At 42.9% G+C, this 24,469-nt stretch overlaps 1 protein-coding gene across 2 annotated transcripts in view; it reads left to right on the top strand.

Moving 5' to 3' along the window:
- Window positions 1–24,469, top strand: part of cacna1ia (calcium voltage-gated channel subunit alpha1 Ia) — a 129,353-nt gene that overhangs the window by 90,377 nt on the left and 14,507 nt on the right. For both annotated transcript variants that reach the window (XM_072692921.1, XM_072692923.1), the window contains exons 26-30: window positions 5,746–5,879; window positions 7,536–7,606; window positions 10,778–10,856; window positions 11,799–11,920; window positions 16,781–17,191. In XM_072692921.1, the coding sequence (XP_072549022.1) occupies window positions 5,746–5,879; window positions 7,536–7,606; window positions 10,778–10,856; window positions 11,799–11,920; window positions 16,781–17,191 (817 nt within the window). The remainder of the gene's footprint in view (window positions 1–5,745; window positions 5,880–7,535; window positions 7,607–10,777; window positions 10,857–11,798; window positions 11,921–16,780; window positions 17,192–24,469) is intronic.

The following is a 24,469-nucleotide window of genomic DNA, read 5'->3' on the forward strand; positions in this document are numbered from 1 at the left end:
TCTCTCTCTCTCTCTCTCTCTCTCTCTCTCTCTCTCTTTCTATTCCCCTTTCCTTTTATTTCACTTAGGGGTGTAACAGTTCACCCACTTTCCACATCATTCATTTACTTGGTTTCTAAGCCATGGTTTGGATTGGGTCACCGGGGCAATTCCAAAACCCCAAAACTGTTGCATAACAGTCTTGGCTCATTATAATCACAGCCCACTAGCGAAAGCCTTTTAAGGCTAAATGCAGCAGTTACTGCTGGGGAAAATGGGAGCAGTCCTTTAAAAAAAAGGCTAAAAGCTAATGCTAGCCAACCAAATGAAGCACCGCTCAGGGAAAGGCCGACCAGAGGATTGGCACTGGGGGTATCCCTGCGATGGCCACGTGTTGCTGGGAAGCTCCTGAAACCAGCAGGTGCTAGTCAGGGGCTAGGCTAAAAGCTAACCTACCAGACCCTACTGAAATCTCTTCAGCCAGTTAACCACACACCATGCCATCTGGACACCGAGAGGAACCAAAGAGGAATGCAATACTATCCAGTAAAACTGTGGGAAAATGACAACAAGGTCTTGTTACAGTGTTAAAAGCTAAGCTAGGCTACAGGCCATTAGAGTGATGTAAACCAGCCAACTAAGGCTATCATGAGCCCGTATAGTAGGGCGACTATACGTTCTCTTTTTCCTGGGCATGTCCTCTTTTTGGAATGTCAAAAATGCATCAGGTGGGATTTCTAAATTGTATAAACCAGCTTTAAACATGCCTGCTTGAGCCCCGCCTTCTCACTGCTACTATTGGTCTACGTGTACCTGCATCTATATCATCCATTGGTCAAATTGTGTCCCACCACAGCCGACTGACCACAGCCTAAAAATGCTTAAACAAGTGTAAATAAACACGAATCAGTTTTTTAATTTAGTTTACATTGGCATAAAAATAATATATATATATATATATATATATATATATATATATATATATATATATATATATATATATATATATATATATATGTAACAGGGTGGTAAAGTTTTTTTTTATTTTAAGACCCTAATGTGACGTGAAAGTAGTAGCAAAATAGGCTATTAATGCTGTACAGACCTACAACTTAGGCCTACTTGAAGCCCCCCAGCTACAATGTCTTAACCACGACGAATGCCAGTGTGTCCCCACTATCCTCTATTTTGAAAAACAAAATATGGTCACCCTAATTAACCCTATTTAAGGTAAAATAACAGGGTTGTAAATAGGCTTTTAGAACAACATCTAAGCATTTCTATTAGTTACTATTCTACTATTTATTTACTTTATATAGTAAGTCACACATTTATTATTTATACATCTTCAGATACTACATAAATGTATTTTGTGGCACCTTTAACCCCTTTAACCCCTCTGTAGCCCACATTTCTTCACTTTAATAGGCCCTAATATAGAACCCTGTGGGACACCAGGAGATATGCTTAATCAAAATGTTTGCAAAAATGAAATCTGAAGCAGATTTTGGTTCAGAACTGTGACATCACTACTTTCAGCTCTTTACTCTCTCTCTCTCCCTGTCTCTCCATCTCTCTCTCTCTTTCGGTCTCTTTTTCTCTTTCTCTGTCCTTTGCTGTCTGTCTAATGGATTTAATTGATTAATTAGCAGGAGACTCCCGCCGAGCTCCGGCTCTGTTTGCTCAGTGCTTCACCGGAGGGTGAAACAGTACAAAATATTGGTTTTTCCCTCAAATTTATCATCGCAATGAAACTGAAATTAGCGCCTGCATGGCATTGATGGAGCATACACTATATGGCCAAAAGTTTGTGGACTTACTTGATCTACTCGTCATATTTGTATACCAAAAGCAAAGTGCATTAGGTACGTCAGGTTCAGACATTCTTGATGAGCAACACTGTTGAGCGGTTTTCTCTCGGTGGAAGGATGGAGAGAAACATCTGAGATGTTGATGTTTTTAGATCTAAAGCACGAGTGGAGCTTGGTTTTCTCCCCTCTCTCGCAGTTTTGGTGGTCTACCAGATCTTGTACTTGAAAATCTCTGGTTTTGGAAACTCCCAGTTTTCATCCATAGCAACCACCTGGATCAGCTTAGCAGACCTCAAGTACACTGAAATATTAATATACCTGAAATATCTTAGCAACTGTCCTAGCAACCACCTGTCATACTAAAGGGACCAACTAGAAATACATTGCCAACACCAAAGCACCCACTTTAACAGACACCTGGAGCACCTTAGCAACCACTGAAATACTATAGCAACTGAATATCAACACCTTAACAGTCAGACTACAGGAATACCATAGTGATCACGGTGCAGCCTAGCTAGTATATGGAAGTAGTGGGGGGGTGCTTTGCTGTTGCTGCGTCTCGTTTACAGCAAGGCTCAGAGCTAACGCTAGTTTTCTTTTTCCCAAGCTTTCCGTTCCACCTTAAATAACGCAGCAGTTATGCTCTGCTGTTGAACTGTACACACTGTAGCTGAGGCACTATTTAAGGTGGAATGAAGAGTTAGCATTAGAGGCTAACTTTAGCTTTTGTTTTGGCTGCTAACTGGTAACGTCACCGCTCTTATCAGTTCAAATAAAGCTCTGTTTACAATTAATTCTGGTGTCATCCATAGCAACCAGTGTGGTGTAGCAGATCAGAAGTGGATCAGAACCTTAAAAGCTGAAACTTGATCCTTCTGTATACATCGGAATCCATCGAGATCCATCGGGACATCCCGAATACAGTGGTAGAAACAATTCCACACACCATCCATTTAACTACGACCAACGTGGACCTGAAGAACACCAACTACTCTGGGGGCGGATTTCAATGACCAGCACTTTGAAGGGGACACATGACATGTGTTAGACGAGGACCAAGCAGACAGTGTAGTATTATTTTCTGCCTCGTCATCTCCTGACGTTGACGCCCCAGTGGGCCCTAGTGAACGCACTCTCCGTATTGGGCGGCTTTATGAGGACGGGCAGTGCTGACCCATTTAAAGGTGGCCGGGCTGAAAATAAGCGAGCTGTTATTGCCCAGCACTTTGTCTTTTTTACACAGGCCCAGCCAGGCCTGACACCAGCATGCTTTCACACACCTCCTTATTTACTGGCGTAATGCTCCATGCCTCTTAACTGGGTCACACTCGCGAGGCTGAGGGGCAGCAGGTGTGTTGTGACAGATGCTGCTGTTGTTTGGGCTTGGAGTGTAAAAATGCATCTGGCTGAAGGTGGCAATTCAACTGCATCAATTCAGAAATCGATTTTAATAAGGTTCAGTAAAGTGAGCACTCAGTAAATTCTGAGGACAGCTTGTTTGTAGAATGCAGTACCACAGATGTCAGCGACCACTCGTCATTTGTTTATTTTCCAGGATCTTCAGTGTTCAGGGGACCTATCTGAGAAGGTTTGCTATAGGATGACCCAATCCAAATGTTTGTGGACACCCCTTCTGATGAATGCATTCAGCTTCTCTAAGAATTGCGGACACAGATGTTCAAATGCACACATACACATAGCTTGTGTAGTCCCTTTTGAGAAGATGGGGTGGGCTAGAGGGGTATAAAGCCCCTCAGCTTTGAGCTGTGTGGCAGTGGAACTGTCTTCTCTGGAATGATGGATGGTGCTCCATCCAATAGCTTTTGAGAAGAGCTGGGGAGTTGGGGCTGGCTCTAGTCGTGAATGCAGTCAAATCCTCACAGCAATGCTCCTTCAAAATCTAGATGTAGAAAGCCTTCTTCCCTGGACAGTAGAGACAGTTTCTCCAACCAAAGCAGGATAGACTCTTTTTAATACCCCTGATTTCGGAAGAAACAACGAATGAACAGGTGAGCTCAGCTCAGCTGAGTTGCTCCTCAGCTTTAGGTAAAGAGTCCCAGGAGTCCCACTCCATCTCTCCAACTTTTCCCTTGATTTTATTCTCGACCTCTAAGTTACAGAAGGTTCTGGTAATGTAACTAGTCATTGGATTCCTCCAGACAGTCCCGAGCCCCCGACAGTCTGGCAAGGCCCTAAGGACCGAGTTGAGATCGTCTGCTCCTTTGTCTCTGCTAGAATATATGGTTTGTATACCACCTGTTGTAGTGCATTGTGGGACTACTAGACGGCAGTTTCACTTTCGGTTATAACCTGTGACAGAGATCTGTCATCAGAGACTTGAACACTTCCCCTCCGGAACTAGCTTAACGAGGTTGCCTGAGGTAAAACTCCCTCTTAATTGTCTTTGCTGTAATTGGGCGCTATTAATCGGTCCCAAGCTGCAAGCGCAGTCCCCAGCTGTCTCTTCAACCGGGACTCAATTTAAGATGATGGAGCTCTCAAATTAAGATGTGGTGTAATCTTAGGCTGCAACGAGTACAAGAAGGTTGATGCCAGCACTGGAAGGAATACTAACTTTGTTGACATAATAGATGGTAGTTGTACGCTTAGGACTAAGGGACCCCAAGGAGACCACACTTGACTCTGACCGCCAAGACTTGAGACTTGACACTGTCTCGCATCCCATAAACACACAAAGATTTTACAGACTTGTTCTCCAAAGACTCAAATCTTGACCAGACTTAAAACTCAGCTCAGACTCACATCCCAGAGACTCAAGACTGGACTTTAAGTGAGACCTGAGAAAAACAAGGCTCAACGTAAACTCGTAGACTCAAGACCTAAACGTAGACTCAAGACCTTAGGACTCAACTTGAACTTACACCCCAGAGGCTCAAGATTTAACTTGGACTTATACCCCAGAGACTCAAGACTAGACTTTGACTGAGATCAGAGAAACATAGGAATCAACTTGGACTTACACTCCAGAGACTCAAGACTAAACTTTGACTGTATGTGTGTGTGCGAAGGTGGACCCCAAAGACTCAAAACTTGACTTGGACTTGTACTTGAGAGACACAAGACTTAACTTGGACTCACAACCAAGAGGCTTGAGACTTAAAACTCAGCTAATTCAGACTCACGCTCCAGAGACTCAAGAGTAGACTTTGACTGAGACCTGAAAAACACAGGGCCCAACTCGGATTCACACTCCAGAGACTCGAAACTTTAAGACTCGACTTGGACTTACACTCCAGACACTTAAGACTAGACTTTAACTGAGACCAGAGAAACACAAAAATCAAATTGGACTCAAAGCCCAGAGACTTTAGACTAAAAGACTCAACTCAGACTCACACCAAAGAGACTCAAGACTTTAAGACTCAACTTGGACTCACACCCCAGAGACTCAAGACTTTAGGACTCAACTCAGACTCACATCAAAGAGACTCAAGACTTTAGGACTCAACTCAGACTCACACCAAAGAGACTCAAGACTTTAGGACTCAACTTGGACTCACACCCCAGAGACTCAGGACTTTAGGACTCAACTTGGACTCACACCCCAGAGACTCAAGACTTTAGGACTCAACTTGGACTCACACCCCAGAGACTCAGGACTTTAGGACTCAACTTGGACTCACACCCCAGAGACTCAGGACTTTAGGACTCGATTTGGACTTAAAATGAGACCTGTGAAAAAAACGACTTGACTTGGACTCGCACCAAAGACCTGAGACTGTACTTGGACTCGCACCCCAAAGACCTAATCTCACACACTCACACCCCATTTTAATAATCTTTAATACACTGTAATATTTATTATCTTTTAGAAATCATATTTCCCCCACAATTCCATTCCTTGGGCTTGCAGTGTGTGTACTGGAATAATGAATGACATGTCTTCTCTGTGTGTGTGTGTGTGTGTGTGTGTGTGTGTGTGTGTGCGTAGGTGGAATCAGCTGGACCTGGCTATAGTGCTGCTGTCAGTAATGGGCATCACCCTGGAGGAGATTGAAATCAGCGCAGCTTTACCCATAAACCCCACCATCATCCGCATCATGAGGGTGCTCCGCATCGCCCGCGGTTAGTAACTGACTCTTACACACACACACACACACACACAAACACACTGTCATATATATCACTGGGATCTATCTGCTCATCTATGCGTTGTCCATCATACATTGCCCCTGGTTAATCTCACACACACACATATATACACACACATCCACACACACACACACACACACACACACACACACATCCACACACCCTGTCAAACTCATAATGAGGACACCGCACATCCCCCACAGTTAGTCTTGTTTGCACACAGACATATACACACACACACACACACACACTATCATCTTCATAATGAGGATACTACATGTCCTTCACAGTTAGTGTTCACGCACACACACCTACGCACACACACACACACACACACACAATTTGCATCTTCACTGTCTAACTACCCGGAAACTCCCCCCAAACCCACCCACCTCCTCGGTGCTTTAATTTCAGCTGCTGCGCTGCAAAATGTTTGCACAGGCTGTTCCCAAATGCCACACAGACAACCCCCCACCCCACACACACACACACACTCCTTGTCGGTTGTCAGATTCCTCCCATTTTCTCCCCTCCATTTCCCCCACAATGGGTGATCATCAATCTGTGCATTAATAAGCTCTTAAGTCGCACAGCTGTTAGATTTCACATCTGCGCCATTACCCAACACGAGCGGGGCAAATATCAGCCCAGACAAGTTCCCATCCCGCTACGGGTCACTGCTGCACTGCTGTTCGCTGGTTGATCTGTTTATGGGGTCTTTAGAGAGAGAGTAAGGTTAGAGTGGGACGTGTTAGAGCTGGATGGGTACCGATAACAGGGCTGGAACTCTCTGTGTTGCACTAGCCACTTTAATACAACCTCCTTCTCCGAGCTGTCAACTGTTTTTACCCTGATTTTACAAAAAAAAGTGCAGGCTAGAAAAAGTAAGTGAGCCTTTTTTTTTTTTTTTATATTACCACTAATGTTCATTCAACCATGGATGCAGGTCCTCTTTCTTCTTCGGAAGAAACATAAGGATGCTCGGCATCTCTGAATAGCGTTAAGCCGCCTGTTGGAATTTTGGGTTAGCATTGCTAGCTAGCAACTTTGCGATCAGTGTCCACAGCAGTTGCTTGCCTCAGGCTGCATTTATCTTGAATACGCCATGACCATAAAGGCAGAAGAAACTAACTTTTGGAGAGTGGGCGTGGCCAAACTAGGTGAATACATTGTGAATACATATCCATAGCCTGTGGATTTTAGGGTATACTGTCTGGAGAGGAGGGCAATGAAGCTCTTGTTGATCTTGATCTATCAGTATCCCGCACAGGCTGGTTAGCATTAGCATGCATTTTAAATTTAGCCCTGACCTTTTCCTGCGCTGCTCATTAGCTGGTGGGTCTGGAATCAAACTAGCGTGGTGATTGGTGTGTGTGTGGGGTGGGGGGTGGGGGGGCAGGGGAGAAGGTGGTCCTTCTACACTTCTATCTGTAGTCTGTCTCTCTATTCTCTTTCCACTCCATCAACTGTATTCAGGCATGCACAGCCTTATCCAGACACACACACACACACACACACACACACACACACACAACTCTTGTCCGCATGCCCTCACACACTTGTCCGCTCTGATCATCTACACCTCCACCGCTCACCCAGTCTCTCTCTCTCTCTCCTTCTCTCCTGCAGTGCTGAAGCTGTTGAAGATGGCCACTGGGATGCGAGCACTGCTGGACACTGTGGTCCAGGCATTGCCTCAGGTACAGCACTTATGTCTGGGCTTGTCTACAGGCCTCACACTCACTTTCTTAGAAACGCCGACCTTCTGCTTTCACTCGCTGACCACCAACTGAAAATGTCCAGGCAAGAACAGCCAGAAACTCTGACCACTAATGAAGAGCTAGGATGGCTAACACATACTGTGCCTCGATAGGTACAGGGCTACTGTCTCTAACTAGCAAGGTGGAGCTACAAGTTGGGGGGTTCTAATAGAAGGATGTACCTCAAGGCTCTGGAACTTGTGGGCAGTGGTGGCTCAGTGGTTAGAGCTCCAGGCTAATGATGACAGGGCTGTGGGTTTGATACCTAGGCTCAGCAAGCTGCCGAATTCCATCTGAGGAGAGGTGGAACACCATCCAAAATCTAACATAGGGTTCCATGTTGGCCCCACATATGGATGCCCACCAGGGTCAGTGATGGGACCAGGAGGTGTCAAAAACATGGGCCTTGTCTGGGCTGTAATGATATGGCCCATTTGGGAAGCTCAATTTGGTCCCCATAACAACACATGAAATGCTGGGGGTCTTAACACCCCACTAGCCTACACCTGGCATTAGGAAGCATGGTGCCAATAGGTTCATTAATGAATGCATTCATTAGAAAGCGTGTCCACAAATATTTGGACACAAAGTGTATTTCAAGCCAGGGAAAGCTTAGGGTAAGGAGATGTAAAGGAGTTGTGTTACATAGCTGGAGTGACAGCAAAGCGGCAAAGCAGCTAGCGGCTAGCGGCTAGCAGCTAAACTACAACCTATCCGAGTGTGTTTTCCGGTACCTTATAAAGTTGGATGAGGTCCATCCAGGCCAAAGCCATGCTACCGCTCACTGTGCTGTGGTTCGTCACAAGAAAAGGGGCTTCGTCCCAAATCAACACATAGGCCTTTAGGGAATACCTTTAAATAGCCGCCCAGCCTTGTTGGTCAAGCTTCTTGGTCAACCTTGTGATCTCGTTTTCATTCATGTCACTTTGTAGTTTGTTTTTTTTTTTTACGACCAAGCCACTAGCAGTTCGGACGCTGACCTGATCCTACGACGTTGCTGTTCTTCTTCATCCAGGCTTGCTAACATGAAATGTCACTTGTGCTTACTCCACCGCCAGTGAGTGGAGGGGAAAGATAGCAGGATATTAGAGAGATTACAGTTTCAGGACACGGTTCTGCCTTAGGGAAGCTCTGTAGTGGTACGGTCAGCAGGGTTGATGGCTGAGGCTTCCTGGCCTGTCCCGCGGGTGGTTTTCAGAATGACCACAGTCCTGTTCTGCTGTGACAGAGAGCAGTAAGTTTAGTAGTATTACAGTCGCCAGTGGGGATTGCACCCAGTGCAGTACTGAACAGCGTATTTCGCATATTAAAATCGTTGTAATTATACCAAATATTATTTATTAGAACTTCATTTTGAATATTACATTTAATATAACTTGATTTTAAATATTAATCAATCATTATAATTTATATCAAGTAATAATTTGATTACCTTATTCTAAATATTCATTTTCTTAGAACCTCTGAATATTGATTTATTAGACTTTCATTTTGCATATTGCATGTATATTTTTATAACTTATTTTATAACTTTTATAATGGAATTTTGTTAAAAATAAAAAGATTATTGTAACTATTCTAAATTTCAATTTTATTAGAACATAATTTTGCATGTTATTATATTATTATCTAAGGCCATGGCTTTTAAGGCCACTGCTTGTAAAATCACTGCTGGTAAAGCCATTGCTGGTAAGACCACAGTTGGTCAGGCCACTATTGGAAAGGCTACTGCCAGTAATGGTACTGCTGGTAAAACCATTGCTGGTAAGGACAACCATATTCACACATTTAACATAGTGGACGTTGAGCACTCATGTCCAGGGCAGTGGGCAGCCATCACTGCGGCGCCCAGGGAACAGAGAGGGTTATTGAATCCCGTCATCAATAGCTCAGTACTACTACTGGTCAACCCTGAGCCACTGCTGGTAAGACCACTGTTGGCAAGGCCACTGCTGGAAAGGTCACTGCTAGTAATGATACTTCTGGTAATACCACTGTTGTTAAAGCCACTGCTGGTAAGGCCACTGCCAGTAAGGCCATTGTTGGTAAGGTCACTGCTGATAAGACCCCAATTGATAGAACCACAGATGGTCAGCCCATTGTTGGTAAGGTTACTGTTGGTGAGGTTATTGCTTGTAAGGCTACTGTTGGTGAAACCACTGCTGGTAAGGCTACTGCTGGTAATGCCATTGTTGGTAAGGCTACTGCTGGTGAGGTCACTATAGGACGCTGCTGTCCTCCATTTTCAACTGATGTTTCTTTGCTATTTCATTACCGACACCTCAAAGAAGTCAGGTTTCTGCAGGGCCGTTTCCCTCCCCTCACATTTTGAGACGCAGCAGGCTTGTTCATTAGCACCAGACTGACCCCAAAGCTAATTTCTGTTTCATGACCAAAACAGTCAGAGAGGCTGTGAGGATTGCACAATCGCACAAATTACTCAGAAAAGAACTCAAAGCAGCATTTTACATGTCTAGGATGCTCTCTCCTCCTCCTCCTCGTCCTCTTCCTCCTCCTCCTCCTTCTCCACCTCGTCCTCCTCAGTTTGAATAATTACGGTTACTTAGGCTTGCTTTTTGTTTTGTCTCATCTCTGGGTGCAGAACATGTTCGTACATAGCACAGGAGGCGTGGGTGTCTGTATGTGGTTTATTCTGTGTGCGTGGCAGCTGCATAAAGAGACAGGTTGTTTGTTCCATTAGACGTGTTAATTCAGTACCTGATTGCTGCCGCTGCTCTATTATTTATTAGCTTTTTGTTAAACAACAAATGTGCTCTGCTTCATTAAGCTCCAGGGAAACAGGCACTGAAGGGTTTGCTGCAGAGGGACTTCGTCAGATAAGCCGCTAGGGCTGAACGATACTGCAGGAGCTCGCGTTACAATATTCTAGCAATTCTAGAGCAACAGATTTGACGTTAGTTTTATCGTTTGACAAAGCTATTTGGCAAATCCATAACCCGGGTCAGAGAACAAGGCCGAGGGTCAAAACCACGTCAGAAATTGGTATTATCACAGTGACATCTGAGGTGCCCTAGAGGAGTCCTAATTAGTCCAATCATGAACAGCACCTCAAACGGACTAACACACACGTGTTCATGTGCTACTTTTCAGGTGGGGAACCTGGGCCTTCTCTTCATGTTGCTCTTTTTCATCTACGCTGCTCTGGGAGTAGAGCTGTTTGGAGAGCTGGGTAAGATACAGCTGCATTCACACTCACTCAAATCCCTTTATTTAAATGGGCTTAGAGGAGTGATGCGCAGATCTAAGGCGACAGCAAGGTTAATAGCCACAACATCTTTTGAGCATCTTCTTGTTTTCTCAAAGCAACGCCATCTGCAGATTGTGAGAGCAATCAGACAGATGTTCCCCCAGATTTACCCTGAAGCTTTTTATTGTTTTTGCAACAAGACATAGACATAAGTCATAAACATCACAAAAAAATAGTCAGGCTAAAGTACGGCCTCCACATGGCGGGGTTAGTTTTAACACAGTGTTACAACCCAGCGTCCCTAAACAAACCCCCAAAAAGTCCACCCTATACCCCTCCGCCCGTCCCTAATATACATTCAGAACTGTACTGCCTCTTTTAAAGGTCCAACAGAATGCATTTATTTGGTAAAATATATACAAATAATATCACACGCCTGTTTACCACCCTGTTATTTGACCTGAGAATAAAAAACATGCTGTTTTGCCCTTAATGGTGAAGAAAAACCAGTAAGCTCCACTTTTATTGATTGGCTTCCGCCACCACAACGGATCGCAATAGCCATGTAGCATGGCATAGCCTAGCCTAGCTTGGCACTGTGCCAAAAATATTATAATTATTTTTTCCAGTCATTTCCACAAGTCTTAGCGAAGAGTATTGCTCTCAGGGTCCCCTTGGCACAGTGCATGATTAGCTAGCTAAATAAACTGCAGCAGGTCAGCTAGATTAGCATTTAGCCTAGAAGCCAGTTGGCCCCTCTCCAGTCGGTCTAGTGTTAGCTTTTAGCCATTCTAGTCACTTCCACAGTTTCCATGCATCAGCCATAAAGCCATAAATGCAAAACATGCTACATGTAATTAGCAAAAGTAGTAGTTCCAATATACCCAGCACCTAATTACCTGTGTCTCCCTGTGTTTCTGACAGTGTGCAATGAAGACTACCCGTGTGAGGGCATGAGCCGGCATGCCACCTTTGAGAATTTCGGCATGGCCTTCCTCACACTCTTCCAGGTGTCCACCGGCGACAACTGGAATGGCATTATGAAGGTACAGGCTCTCACAGTAATCCCAGTGTCTTTCAAAAAAAACAAAAACGTCACACACGGGTCTAGTTTTGAAGTGCTGTTGCACGTTTCACTTGGCAAGACCTCCTTGGAAGCACGGTGGGTAAAAACAAGCCAGCAGTGGATTCTGTTTGAGTTTGATGGATTTACTGCGGCATCAGGTATCAGACTCGGTATGCTTCCCATGGAGTCGGAGCTGCCATCTGTCTTTAAAACTTTACAACACACAGCTTGAAAACTGATTTTCTAAATTTCACCTTACCTAGAAACCCATGGAGGGAGTTTAGCTGTCTGTAAGACATTATACAGGCAGGGACATAAGTATTTGGACAGTGGCACAGTTTCTGTCATTTCGCCTCCATATGATTTCGCCAAATGACATAGCAATACATACTATTAGCTTTAGCATTCAAGACGTCTAATAAAAAATATTAAAATGCAAGAACTGTTTAGGAATCCCGGCAGATTTGTACATAGTCTCTCTCTTTTCAAGGTCAAAAGTAATTGGACAAAATAACATCATTATAAAAGTATGATTCTGAATACTTGCATGCAGATTTCTTATGCCGTACAAATCAGTCATACATTTAATTTTACTGACATCCTGCAGTACAATTACATAACTCCACCCCCCCATATAAAACGAATCCTGTCTGAATAGGGCTAATGACTGCCTGAAGTCTAGAACTCATGGACATCACCCCTGAGATGCTTTGCCAGGCCTTTTTCTCTGCTCAGCTGTCTTGAAGTCTTGAACGTCTTGAAATTCTTTGCCTTGGGTTGCTTCTGCAGTATGTTTTGGGTCATTATCCATCTGTACTGCGAAGCGCCAGCCTTCAGTTTTGCAGAATTCAACTGAATCTGAGCAGAAAGTACATCTCCAAACACCAGTGACCCAGTTGCCAATGTCATAACAGTGCCTCCACCATGTTTGACTAATGATGTGGAATGCTTCACCTCGTGAACCCGTCCTTTCCTTCTCCATGCTCAAGTTAGTCTTGGTTTTATCTGTCAGACATGTCTTGTTCCAGCATTTTCAAACAGTCTGATTGAACCTTTCTGTTCTGGAGTGTCACCAGTGGTTTGCATCTTGTAGAAAACCCTTTGTATTTACATTCATGAAGGCGTAAATCTTGATTGTAGACAGTAGTCAATGATGCACCAACCTCCTCAAGAGTTCTTGATTTCACCAGATGTTGTGAAGAAATCTGTAATAATCCTGTTGACAGTGGTCTTCTGTTGTCGTCTAGGATTTTTGGTGGTGCTCAACAGCTTACTAGTGCAGTTCTTCTTTCAAAGAAATGTGGACCACATATTAAGAGTTCCCATAACCAGCTACCAAATACAAATTCAGCACTTGGAATCAACTCCAGACCTTTTTTCTCCTTAATCTGTCACAGAATAATAAACAGGCCACACCTGGCCATGAAACTGCCTATATTATCAGTTAATTGTCCAATTACTTTTAAGCCTTTGAAAAAGGAGGAGGGATGGTGTGCAAAAAATGCCTTTTAACTAAATCGTATTGTCACTGTCCAAATACTTATGGCAGCTTAGCGCAGGTCCGGTCCATGTGTTGCTGGTTGACCATGTGATGATATTCCCTAGTGACCAGCTATTCTGGTCTAAGCTGTTTCTGCTGTTACTACTAGTCACTCTTGCAGCCTTGCACATCCTTTCCCTCTCTCTCTCTTTCTCCTTTTGCCTCTCTTTTCGTCCCTCTCTCTTCCTCTGCTCATCAACCGGAGCAAGAACGCTGGAGAGAACAGTGGGCTTCGAACTCTCTGGCCATTTCTGTCCTCCTTTCTCTGTTTTAATTTGACGGCGCTACCAGGGAGGAGGTGCCGGCTCAGCATCTCTTCAGCAGACTAAAGAACACTCTGGTTAAATGAGGGAGCTAACAGTCACAGGAGCTTCCAGCAGAGAGCCAAGCCTGATGGAGGGTGACAGAATACTCCATTAAGCACACACACACACACACACACACACACACATACACACACACACACACACACATACACACATGCACACACAATGTGCCTTATGAGTGACACAGGCCCTGCCGCAGCCTCCTTATGGCTAAAGTACTGTCATCAGGCCTGCAAATCATGACCCACGGAGCCCCGCAGACGCTCCCAGTAGATCTCAGAGGACGTGTCGTCATTCTGTAGTTGGCAGCGTGCCTATATAAGGAGCTCTGGGTGTGAGCCATTTTACTGTATGAGACTAATGAATAGGGTCCTTGAAAACACTGCTATGACTCCCTGTGGTAAACTCAAAGGATCTCAGTTTTCAGGCTGTTCTAACAGTTTCACTACCATGGGCTTTTTTTCCCCACTAGCAATGCTCCTGACACTAGAAGGGTATCCTCTGATACATGCAAATTCAACCACCGCCTCTTTTTGAACCGCCGGGCAGCCGGCATGCTCAGAGGAAAAGGGCTTGGTACAACAGATGCCTGGGCCGGCCCACATCCCAAGTCCCATGGCCAATTGTGCTCTCTCTGACTCTGGATGCTGTTGGCAATGCTGATGGCATTGGAACTCGCAACACACGGGACCAGAGTCGCTCAGCGTCCTTAAGATTCGGGTTTCCCTGAACGCTGCCTCTAGAGTCATGGGAATAACATCGCTGGAATTGTGGGTAATATAGTTGGAGCAATGGTCGGTACTAGGTTGGACCTGCAGTGGAAACTATGATGGTATCTGATTGTCTTTAAGTAAAGTGTCTTCAAACAAGGATGATGCCAGCCCCCACCTTATTTCAAACCGCCGGGCAGCCGACACACTCAGAGGAAATGGGCCGGGTACAACAGGTGCCTGTGCCAGCCAACACTGCTTAAGACTAATGAGGGAAGAGAGTGCCATCTACGCCCAATTGTGCCCTCTCTGACTCTGGATGGTGATGGCAAAGCAGCATTGGCTCGGGAACCCCTGGGTCATAGTAGACTGCTGAGTCACTCAGCACCTGAAGACTCTGGTTTCCCTGCACTCTGCCTCTAGAGTCATGGGAATAACACCGCTGGAATTGTGGGTAATATAGTTGGAGCGATGGTCGGTACTAGGTTGGACCTGCAGTGGAAACTATGATGGTATATGATTGTCTTCAAGTCTCCGAAGTTTAATTCTTGACTAACAAGGACAAAGCCAGCCACCTCCTCAGAGGAAACGGGCCGGGTACAACAGGTGCCTGTGCCAGCCAACACTGCTTAAGACTCATGAGGGACTCTGGATGGTGATGGCAAAGCAGCATTGGCTCAGGAACCCCTGGGTCATAGTAGACTGCTGAGTCACTCAGCACCCTTAAGTTGCAGTTTTGCAACCATACTCCCCATCAAACCTGAAGACTCGGGTTTCCCTGCATTCAGCATTTGGAATCATGGGAATAACACCGCTGGAATTGTGGGTCGAACAGTTGGAACGATGGTTGGAACAGTTTAGTTTTTAAGTTACAAAAACATTCTTGGCAAATGCTTTCACTTCTGTCCATCTTGCGCTGGTACAAGAATTTGACCTCCAGCGGCGCAACAGGAATTCTCCTGGTCATCCCACTTAATCAATGCCCTGGTTCCGGAAAAACCCACAAAATAGAGTCCTATTCCATTATTTCTAACTCAGGAATTCAGGCAGGTGGCAGACCACTATAAGGCTTTTTGAAGGCTCCGGATTCCCTGAGGCCCGGACACCCAACCAAGGACAGTATGTGTATGCTGGCACCAGACTTGCCCTCCAGTGGGTTGTCACCCATGTGTTTAGGGTATGCTCATCCCAAAGATTATAGGAGACCTGCATCGTTGTTACCTCCCCATCCCTCTCCGGGGCATCTATATTTATGTGTATATATATATATATATAATTCTGTAAAACCTGTTCAGTCTCGCAACACCAAGTTGTGGGCGGGGCCTGGACAGGTCAATTACCAAACGAGCACAGACTTGCCTGCCATTCTCCGCCCCAGAGAGATAGGAAGGGTTGTGTGTTTATATTTGCTGTGCTGTTGTGGGAAGTGATGGCCTGCATACTAATGAGAGCCAGGGTGTGTATTCTATTATTTTAATGACCAGAGGCTGGGCACAATCTGCCTGACACAATGCAGCGCTGCCCCATGCTGCGTCAGCTTTGTTTATGAAAGTAGTACGAGCACCCTGTGTCCCTTTTGTTTAATTTCCCAATAATTGTGTTTGTATAAGCAGCAGTACACCAGGTATCATGCTGTACCGTTACAACATGGCTATGAAACTGTTCGGCATGCGATTCTGAACGGGTCCAAATTGGACAGTTTTTATTGTTTACAGTTTTAAGCAAGTGGAATAGGTGTAACTACTTTAGGTAATTGCCAAGAGGGCTAAACCATGAGCATCAATATAGGAGCTGTGTTTCTTCCACAAGCAGTTTTCGAGTGGTGTCCACATACTTTTGACATAAAGTATGTCATGAATAGAAATGCAGCTTTCTTCCGAGGCAAAACTTAGGACACCGCCATATTTATGACTGCTGATCACCTGCAGATGATTAGAACATGGTTGGAGAGGTCTTTGGAGGAGCCTGTCTTATTTAAACCTCGGACATTTAGTCTGGTTTTGCTCTTGAGCGTTGAAGTGAGTGATAGCTGTCCCCATGGCCGAACCCAAAGAGCTTCCTGAGGCCTTCAGAGTCTGGAATGGTGTCTAAAAAGACCTCAGAACAATCAGAAATCAGCCGTTCCACCGTCTGGAAGATCATTTACAAGTGAAACAAGTGCCAACAATAATAGTCTGGTCAAAAGCTAAATTAGCCAGATGGGACAGGAGCCAGAAAGTGGACCCAATTTACAGAGATACCTAACCTTAAATTGTCTCTCCTAGGACACCCTTCGCGAGTGCCCGCCAGCTACACCTACCAACGGTGAGATGAACTGCAACCCCAGCCTGCAGTTCATCTCGCCTCTCTACTTTGTGAGCTTCGTGCTGACGGCCCAGTTCGTCCTGATCAACGTGGTGGTGGCCGTGCTGATGAAGCACCTGGACGACTCCAACAAGGAGGCGCAGGAGGAGGCGGAGATGGACGCTGAGATTGAGATGGAGCTGGCGCAGGGCACTCTCTGCTGTATGGGTGGCATGAGCGGAGGAGGTGGAGGAGGAGCAGGAGGAGCAAGAGGAGTAGATAAAGGAGAGAGGCAAGGAGGAGGTGGTGTTTCCGGAGCTCCGCCACATTCCCCAAATCCACTGCCTGGACAGGAGGCCAACGGCTCTCGGAAATTATACTCCCCTGCCCAGGTAGGAGACATTGATGTGGAGGTATGGGTGCATAATAGACCGTCATGGCAGAAGATGGATGGATGAGGTGATGGAGACTTTTGTGTTGAATGGATGGATAGATAATGCATGGATTAATACTTTGAGACAGATGAAAAGGATTATATAAGAAGTGTTGAAATAAAAGTGGCTCATGGCTGTCGCAGTGGATGGATGGACGGACGGATGAATGGACAGATGAACAGGCGGATACATACAGGCCGCTGAAATGAAAGGTTGGATGGATGGATGGATGGATGGATGGATTAATATGGACTTTTGAAAGGGGATAAGCACTGTTAGTGATAGTTGGATAAATATGGACATTTAAAAGGAAATACAGACTGTTGAAATGGGTGAATGGATTAATGGCTGGATAGATGGAAGGATGGATGCATAGATGCATAGATAGATGAATTGCTCAGCAGATGGATGGACACATGGATATGGAAAATATGGAATTCTGACAGTGGATGATGGCTGGATGAATGGATGGGTGGATAAATATAGACTTTTGAAAGGGGATAATCAGTGTTAAAATAGATGGATGGATGAATGGCTGGCTGGATGGATGAACAGATGTATGAATAGATGGATGGATGAATGGATCGGTGGATAAAGGACAATAAGGACTGTTGAAATGGATGGATGAATTGATGTATAGGTGGATGGATGAATTAATGTATAGGTGGATGGATGGATGGATGGATGAATTGATGTACAGGTGGATGGATGGATGGATGAATTAATGTATAGGTGGATGGATGGATGAATGGATGAATTGATGTACAGGTGGATGGATGGATGGATGGATGGATGGATGGATGAATTAATGTATAGGTGGATGGATGAATGGCTGGCTGGATGGATGAACAGATGTATGAATAGATGGATGGATGAATGGATCGGTGGATAAAGGACAATAAGGACTGTTGAAATGGATGGATGAATTGATGTATAGGTGGATGGATGAATTAATGTATAGGTGGATGGATGGATGGATGGATGAATTGATGTACAGGTGGATGGATGGATGGATGAATTAATGTATAGGTGGATGGATGGATGAATGGATGAATTGATGTACAGGTGGATGGATGGATGGATGGATGGATGGATGAATTAATGTATAGGTGGATGGATGAATGGCTGGCTGGATGGATGAACAGATGTATGAATGGATGGATGGATGAATGGATCGGTGGATAAAGGAAAATAAGGACTGTTGAAATGGATGGATGAATTGATGTATAGGTGGATGGATGGATGAATGGATGAATTGATGTACAGGTGGATGGATGGATGGATGGATGGATGGATGGATTGATGGATGGATGGATAAATGGATGGATATATGATGTATAAGATAAGATAAGGACGAGGAATAAGGACTTATTAAAATGGTATGAATAAGTATGGACTTTGAAAAGGAACCAGCACTGTTAAAATGGATGGATAGATGCCTGGCTGGATGGATGGATTGATGTATGAATGGATGGATGGATGGATGAATGTTGTATGGATGGATGGATGAATGGATCGTTGGATAAACGAAAATAAGGACTGTTGAAATGGATGGATGAATTGATGTATAAGGGGGATGGATGGATTGATGGATGGATGAATTAATGTATAGGTGGATGGATGGATGGATGGATGGATGAATTAATGTATAGGTGGATGGATGGATGGATGGATGGATGGATGAATTAATGTATAGGTGGATGGATGGATGGATGGATGAATTGATGTATAGGTGGATGGATGGATTGATGGATAAATGGATGGATGTATGATGTATAGATAAGGACGAGGAATAAGGACTTATTAAAATGGTATGAATAAGTATGGACTTTAGTGCAGAGCGTCTGTAGTGCAGAGAGACTTGGTCAGTTTGGTGGTGTGTGTTTCTGCAGCTGAAGAGTGATTTAGGCCTGTTTAAAGAACAAAAGGAGTATCGATGGTTGAAGAATGGAGAGAGACATTTTCATTACGACCGTCTCGCTTCGGCTTGACTTCTGTCACCATGGCAACACTTCTGTGTCAGCTGGTGTGGCACGGAGACATGCAAACACACACAGAGCCGCCATTAATCACCTTTTTAATTAAGTTGGGGATCGCACGTTGACCCGCCAAATTGAAGGCATTAAGACAAACCCGGGCAGGAAATAAGAGCCTTTACACCCACATAGATAGATTACCATGATGCTAAAAAAAAGGAATGATCACAAATATTGCAGAACACACACACACACACTCGCGATGAGTCATTGTCAGGCAGGCTCTGTGTAGCTGAAGCTATAATTGTTCTTACTTGTCCATTTTTAGCTGGTGCAGGCAGGTTATGTAAGTGAGAACAGAAGAAAGGCGGGGGTTGAAGCTCTGATCTGATGCTGAGGAATTCTGCAGAGTGCCGAACGGATGGGCCTGCAGTGAAGCTGGCTCTGCATTTATTTACCACCTGTGTGTGTGTGTGTGTGTGTGTGTGTGGACTAGTTTAGAAAAGCCAAGATCATAGAAGATCATAAAAAATAGGAATTCGAAGTTCATGTGGACCGTAAGTGTCGGGACGTCTGTGGAGAACAGATTGTGCTTTTAAGTTTTACTGAAGTGGAAAATTAGAAGCAATAAAATTTCATCCCTGTTCCAGCTGTCAGTTTCGGCCAAACACTGAACTCGTCTGGGTGTGAGTTCACTGTTCACTTGGCCTCAGAACTACACCAATTACGCTTTAGTTTCGTAATGCTTATGGATGATTCATACTAGCTACTGAATAATGTATGAAAATGACTGAATTCTATGAATTATTCAACACCTACTGAATGAATTATTCACTGAATATCTCATAGTAGTTACTAAATTATTAATAGTAGTTACTGAATAATTCATAGTAGTTACAGATTATCGAATAATTCAAAGTATTTACAGATTACTGAATAATTCATAATAGTTACAGATTACTGAGTAATTCAAAATAGTTACAGATTACTAAATAATTCAAAGTAGTTACAGATTACTAAGTAATTCATAAAAATTACAGATTACTGAATAATTCATAGTAGTTACAGATTACTAAATAATTCAAAGTAGTTACAGATTACTGAATAATTCATAATAGTTACAGATTACTAAATAATTCAAAGTAGTTACAGATTACTGAATAATTCATAATAGTTACAGATTACTAAATAATTCAAAGTAGTTACATATTACTGAATAATTCATAATAGTTACAGATTACTAAATAATTCATAGTAGTTACAGATTACTGAATAATTCATAATAGTTACAGATTACTAAATAATTCAAAGTAGTTACAGATTACTGAATAATTCATAATAGTTACAGATTACTAAATAATTCGTAGTAGTTACAGATTACTGAATAATTCATAATAGTTACAGATTACTAAATAATTCAAAGTAGTTACAGATTACTGAATAATTCACATTGGCTTCTGAATAAGTCATTGAACTTACTGAATAATTAATAGTAGATCGAGAGTTACTACTGAATAATAGTTATAGCTTAGAGATAACTTTTAGTCAGCAGTTACTGAATAATTTATAGTAGCTACTGAAAAATGTATTGTAGTTCATAGAGGCGACTGAATAACCCCTAGTGGCTAGAGGAAAATTCATAGTTACAATAGTTTCAGTAGTTACTAACTACATTTATTGTAGATACGCAATAATTGATAGTAGTTACTAAATAAACTGGAGGACTTAATAAATTCATAGAGATACGAAACACTACTATTTTTGTAATTCATGGCTTCTGGATAAATTATTTAACTTACTAAGTAATCAATAGTAGTTATTGTAAAATTAATAGTTGTTACTGAATAATTGAGATAACTTTTAGTCAGCAGTTATTTAATTATTTATAGTAGCTACTGAAAAATGTATTGTAGTTCATAGAGGCAACTGAATAACCCATAGTGGCTAGAGGAAAATTCATAGTAGTTACTAACTACATTTATTGTAGATACGCAATAATTGATAGTAGTTACTAAATAAACTGGAGGACTTAATAAATTCATAGAGATACTAAACACTTTTTTTTGCTGAATAATTCATAATGGCTACTGAACAATTCATAGTAGTTGCTAAATAATTCATAGTGGCCTCTGAACACAGTGCATGTTTAATAGATACTCAGTAATATTCTAGAAGTTACTGAATAATTCTTAATAGTTACTGAATCATTTATAGTGGATATAAATACAACTTATTGTAGCATCTGAGTATTTCATAATGGATACTGAATAAGTCATCATAATTTATAGTCGTTCCTAAATAATTCATAGTGACCTCTGAACAATTTAGACAGGATATTGACTAATTCATAAGGAGTTGCTGAATAATAATTGAAAGAAAACATTAAATAATTCATAGACATTACTGAATAATTCATAGTGACTGAATCATGTATAATGAATGTTAAAAAATAACTTATAGTGGCATCGGAATAATTCATAATGGCTACTTAATAAGTCATTGTAGGCACTGAATAATTCATAGTCATAACTAAATAATCCACAGTGGCTGCTGAATAAGTCATTATAGCTACTGAGTGATTCACAATGGCTACTAGATCATTTCATTTACTTGCTGAGTCTTTTATAGTCGTTACGGAACAATTCATAGTGGCTACTGAATAATGCTTAGCTTGGCTTGCCGTGCTGGCTGCCACAAACAGAAGTAGTCCAGATTATTACAGTCTCAGAGGGTTAAAGTGCTGCTTTCGGACCTTCTGTATAAAAGTGTGGCAAAAACTGCCATCAGGAACTAACTTATCAATTAGCATGCTGGCTAACTGGCTTGTATGGGCCGGGACATGCTGAACTGAATAATACGTGTAAGGGGTGAGTTTAGGGGGAGATCAGTAGAATCTGTAAAATAAACAGTGTGAGAGGAAGGGTGAAAGAAGAAGCAGAGTGAGACACAGATGGCCTCCACCACGCCTCCACCATCTCTCAGACACAAAGAGGTCCAAAGAAGCAGATCAGACCCTACAGAGAGGAATGTTCAGCACTTGTTCAGGGGGCTTAGGTAGACAGACAGGTAGGTGCACACACACACACACACACACACACATACGGAAAAACAGGAACAGATCTGCTCACTAGACAGCTCGGGTCTTATCAGTAGCTGCAGGCTCTGGGGGTTCGGAGATGGAATAGTGTGTGTGAGGGAGGGAGGGACAGGTGTAAAAAAGTGTGAGAGACAGGCTTTCTTGGAGAGAGTGGATGAGGGGAAGCTTTGAGGGACAGAAAGAGTTGGGGAGTCAGCAGAAGAGAGAGAGAGAGAGACAGAGAGAGAGAGAGAGAATGAAAGAGCAGTATCGATAGCAGCCTCCCAGTGGAGGTTCGACTCAGCAGCAGTCAAGTCAGCACAGCTTCTTTATACTGCACTGAAGAGGAGGAGAGCGAGAGCTGAAGAAGAAGAGATAGAGCTGGCTGAGGAGAGAAAGTGGAAAAGACAGAGCAGGAGAGTAAAGGAGAAAACAGGGCGAGGGAGTGGAGAGAAGGAGTAGAAGAGGCTTAAAAAGGAGAAGAAGGAGAAAGAGGAGTAGAAAGGTAGGAAAGTGGCTGAGGAGTGAAAGTGTGAGAGTGAAGAGTGAAAGAAAGTTAAGGGTAGGAGAGAGTGTTGAAATGGAGAGATGATTTGATAGGGAGAGTGAAATAAAGTGAGAAAGAAGGAGTGGAAGAGTGAAAGACAACGAGAACTAGAGCTAACTGCAGAGTGAAAGAGTGGAAGAGAGAAAACTGAAAGAAAGAAAAGAGGAGAGCTAGAGCTAACCGAGGAGAGAAAGACAGAGTGGAAGAGTGAAATAAAGAGAACGACTGTAAAAGAGTGAAATAAGCGAAAGAGTGTAAAAGAGTGACAAAAAGAACCAAGAAAAAAGAACAAAAGTATAAAGAGTGAAATAAAAAGAAAGTGTAAGAGTGAAATAAAGAGAAAGAGTGTTAGAGTGGGATAAAGAGAAAGAGTGTAAGAGTGTAAGAGTGAAATAAAGAGGAAGAGTGTATGAGTAAAACAAAGAGAAAAAGGTGTAAAGAGTGAAATACAGAGAAAGAGTGTAAGAGTGAAATAAAGAATAAAGGAGTGAGATAAAGAAACATGGATAAAGAAGGAGAAGGAGGGATAGTGCTAACTGAATATGGAAAAGTATAAGAGTGAAATGCAGGGAAGGAAAGAGAAAGAGAGATGGGGCTGAGGAACGAGGGTAAGAGTGTGAGAGGCTCAAGAGAGAAAGGTGGAAAGAGGGTGAGGGAGTGGAACGAATAGAGGCTAAAAAAGAGAAAAGGGAGAAAGGGAATAGAAAGGGAGGAAACTGATTGGGGAGAGAGAGTGAGTGTAAAAGTGTGAGGATAGAGTCAGAAATACATCCAGCAGAGGAGAGTGGAAGATAGTGAAGGGGAAGTGGTAACTAGATTAAAGGAAAGTGGACAGTGGACTGTATCAGAGTCATCTGAGAAAGAAGGAATGTAAAGAGTAAAACAAAAAGTAATAGAGTGATAAAAGCAGAGATGGAACTAACCAGAAAGAGAAAGAGTGTAAAAGAGTGATGCAAATAAAGAGAAAGACGCATTTGAGGAGAGAAAGAGTGAAGTAAAGAAAAGGGGTGTAATAGAAAAAACAAAGACCATGAGTGTAAGTTATATTTATAAGAGAGATGGAAATAGCCAAGTAGAGAAAGAGTGTAAAAGAGTGATGCAAATAAAGAGTAAGAGGCTATTTAGGAGAGAGAGTGTGTAAAAGCGAAATAGAAAATAGGGATAAAAGATAGTGGAGTGTATGAGAGTCATCTGAGGAAAGAGTGTAACAAACAAAGCCAAAAGTGAAACAAGGGGAAAGTGATAAAAAGAGTGATCGAGCTTGTAATGAGAGAGTGATAAGGGGATAAAAGGAAAGATGGAACCAGCCAAGGAGAGAAAGATTGTAAAAAAAATAGTGAAATAAAGACAGAAAAGAGGGAGAAAAGGAGAGATTGCGGAGTAAATGAGAGTCATCTGGGGAAAGAAGGAGTGTAAAAGAGTAAAACAAAACGTAATAGAGTGATAAAAGCAGAGATGGAACTAGCCAAGGAGAGCAAGAGTGTAAAAGAGTGATGCAAATAAAGAGAAAGAAGTATTTGAGGAGAGTGCAAAAGAGTGATGTGAATAAAAATAAAAAGGGAATTGAGGAGGAAAGAGTGTAAAGGAGTGGTGTAAATAAAGAGAAAGAAAGAGTGTAAAAGAGTGGTGTAAATAAA

The sequence above is a fragment of the Salminus brasiliensis genome, chromosome 12, assembly GCF_030463535.1.
Source record: "Salminus brasiliensis chromosome 12, fSalBra1.hap2, whole genome shotgun sequence".
Classification (NCBI taxonomy): domain Eukaryota; kingdom Metazoa; phylum Chordata; class Actinopteri; order Characiformes; family Bryconidae; genus Salminus; species Salminus brasiliensis.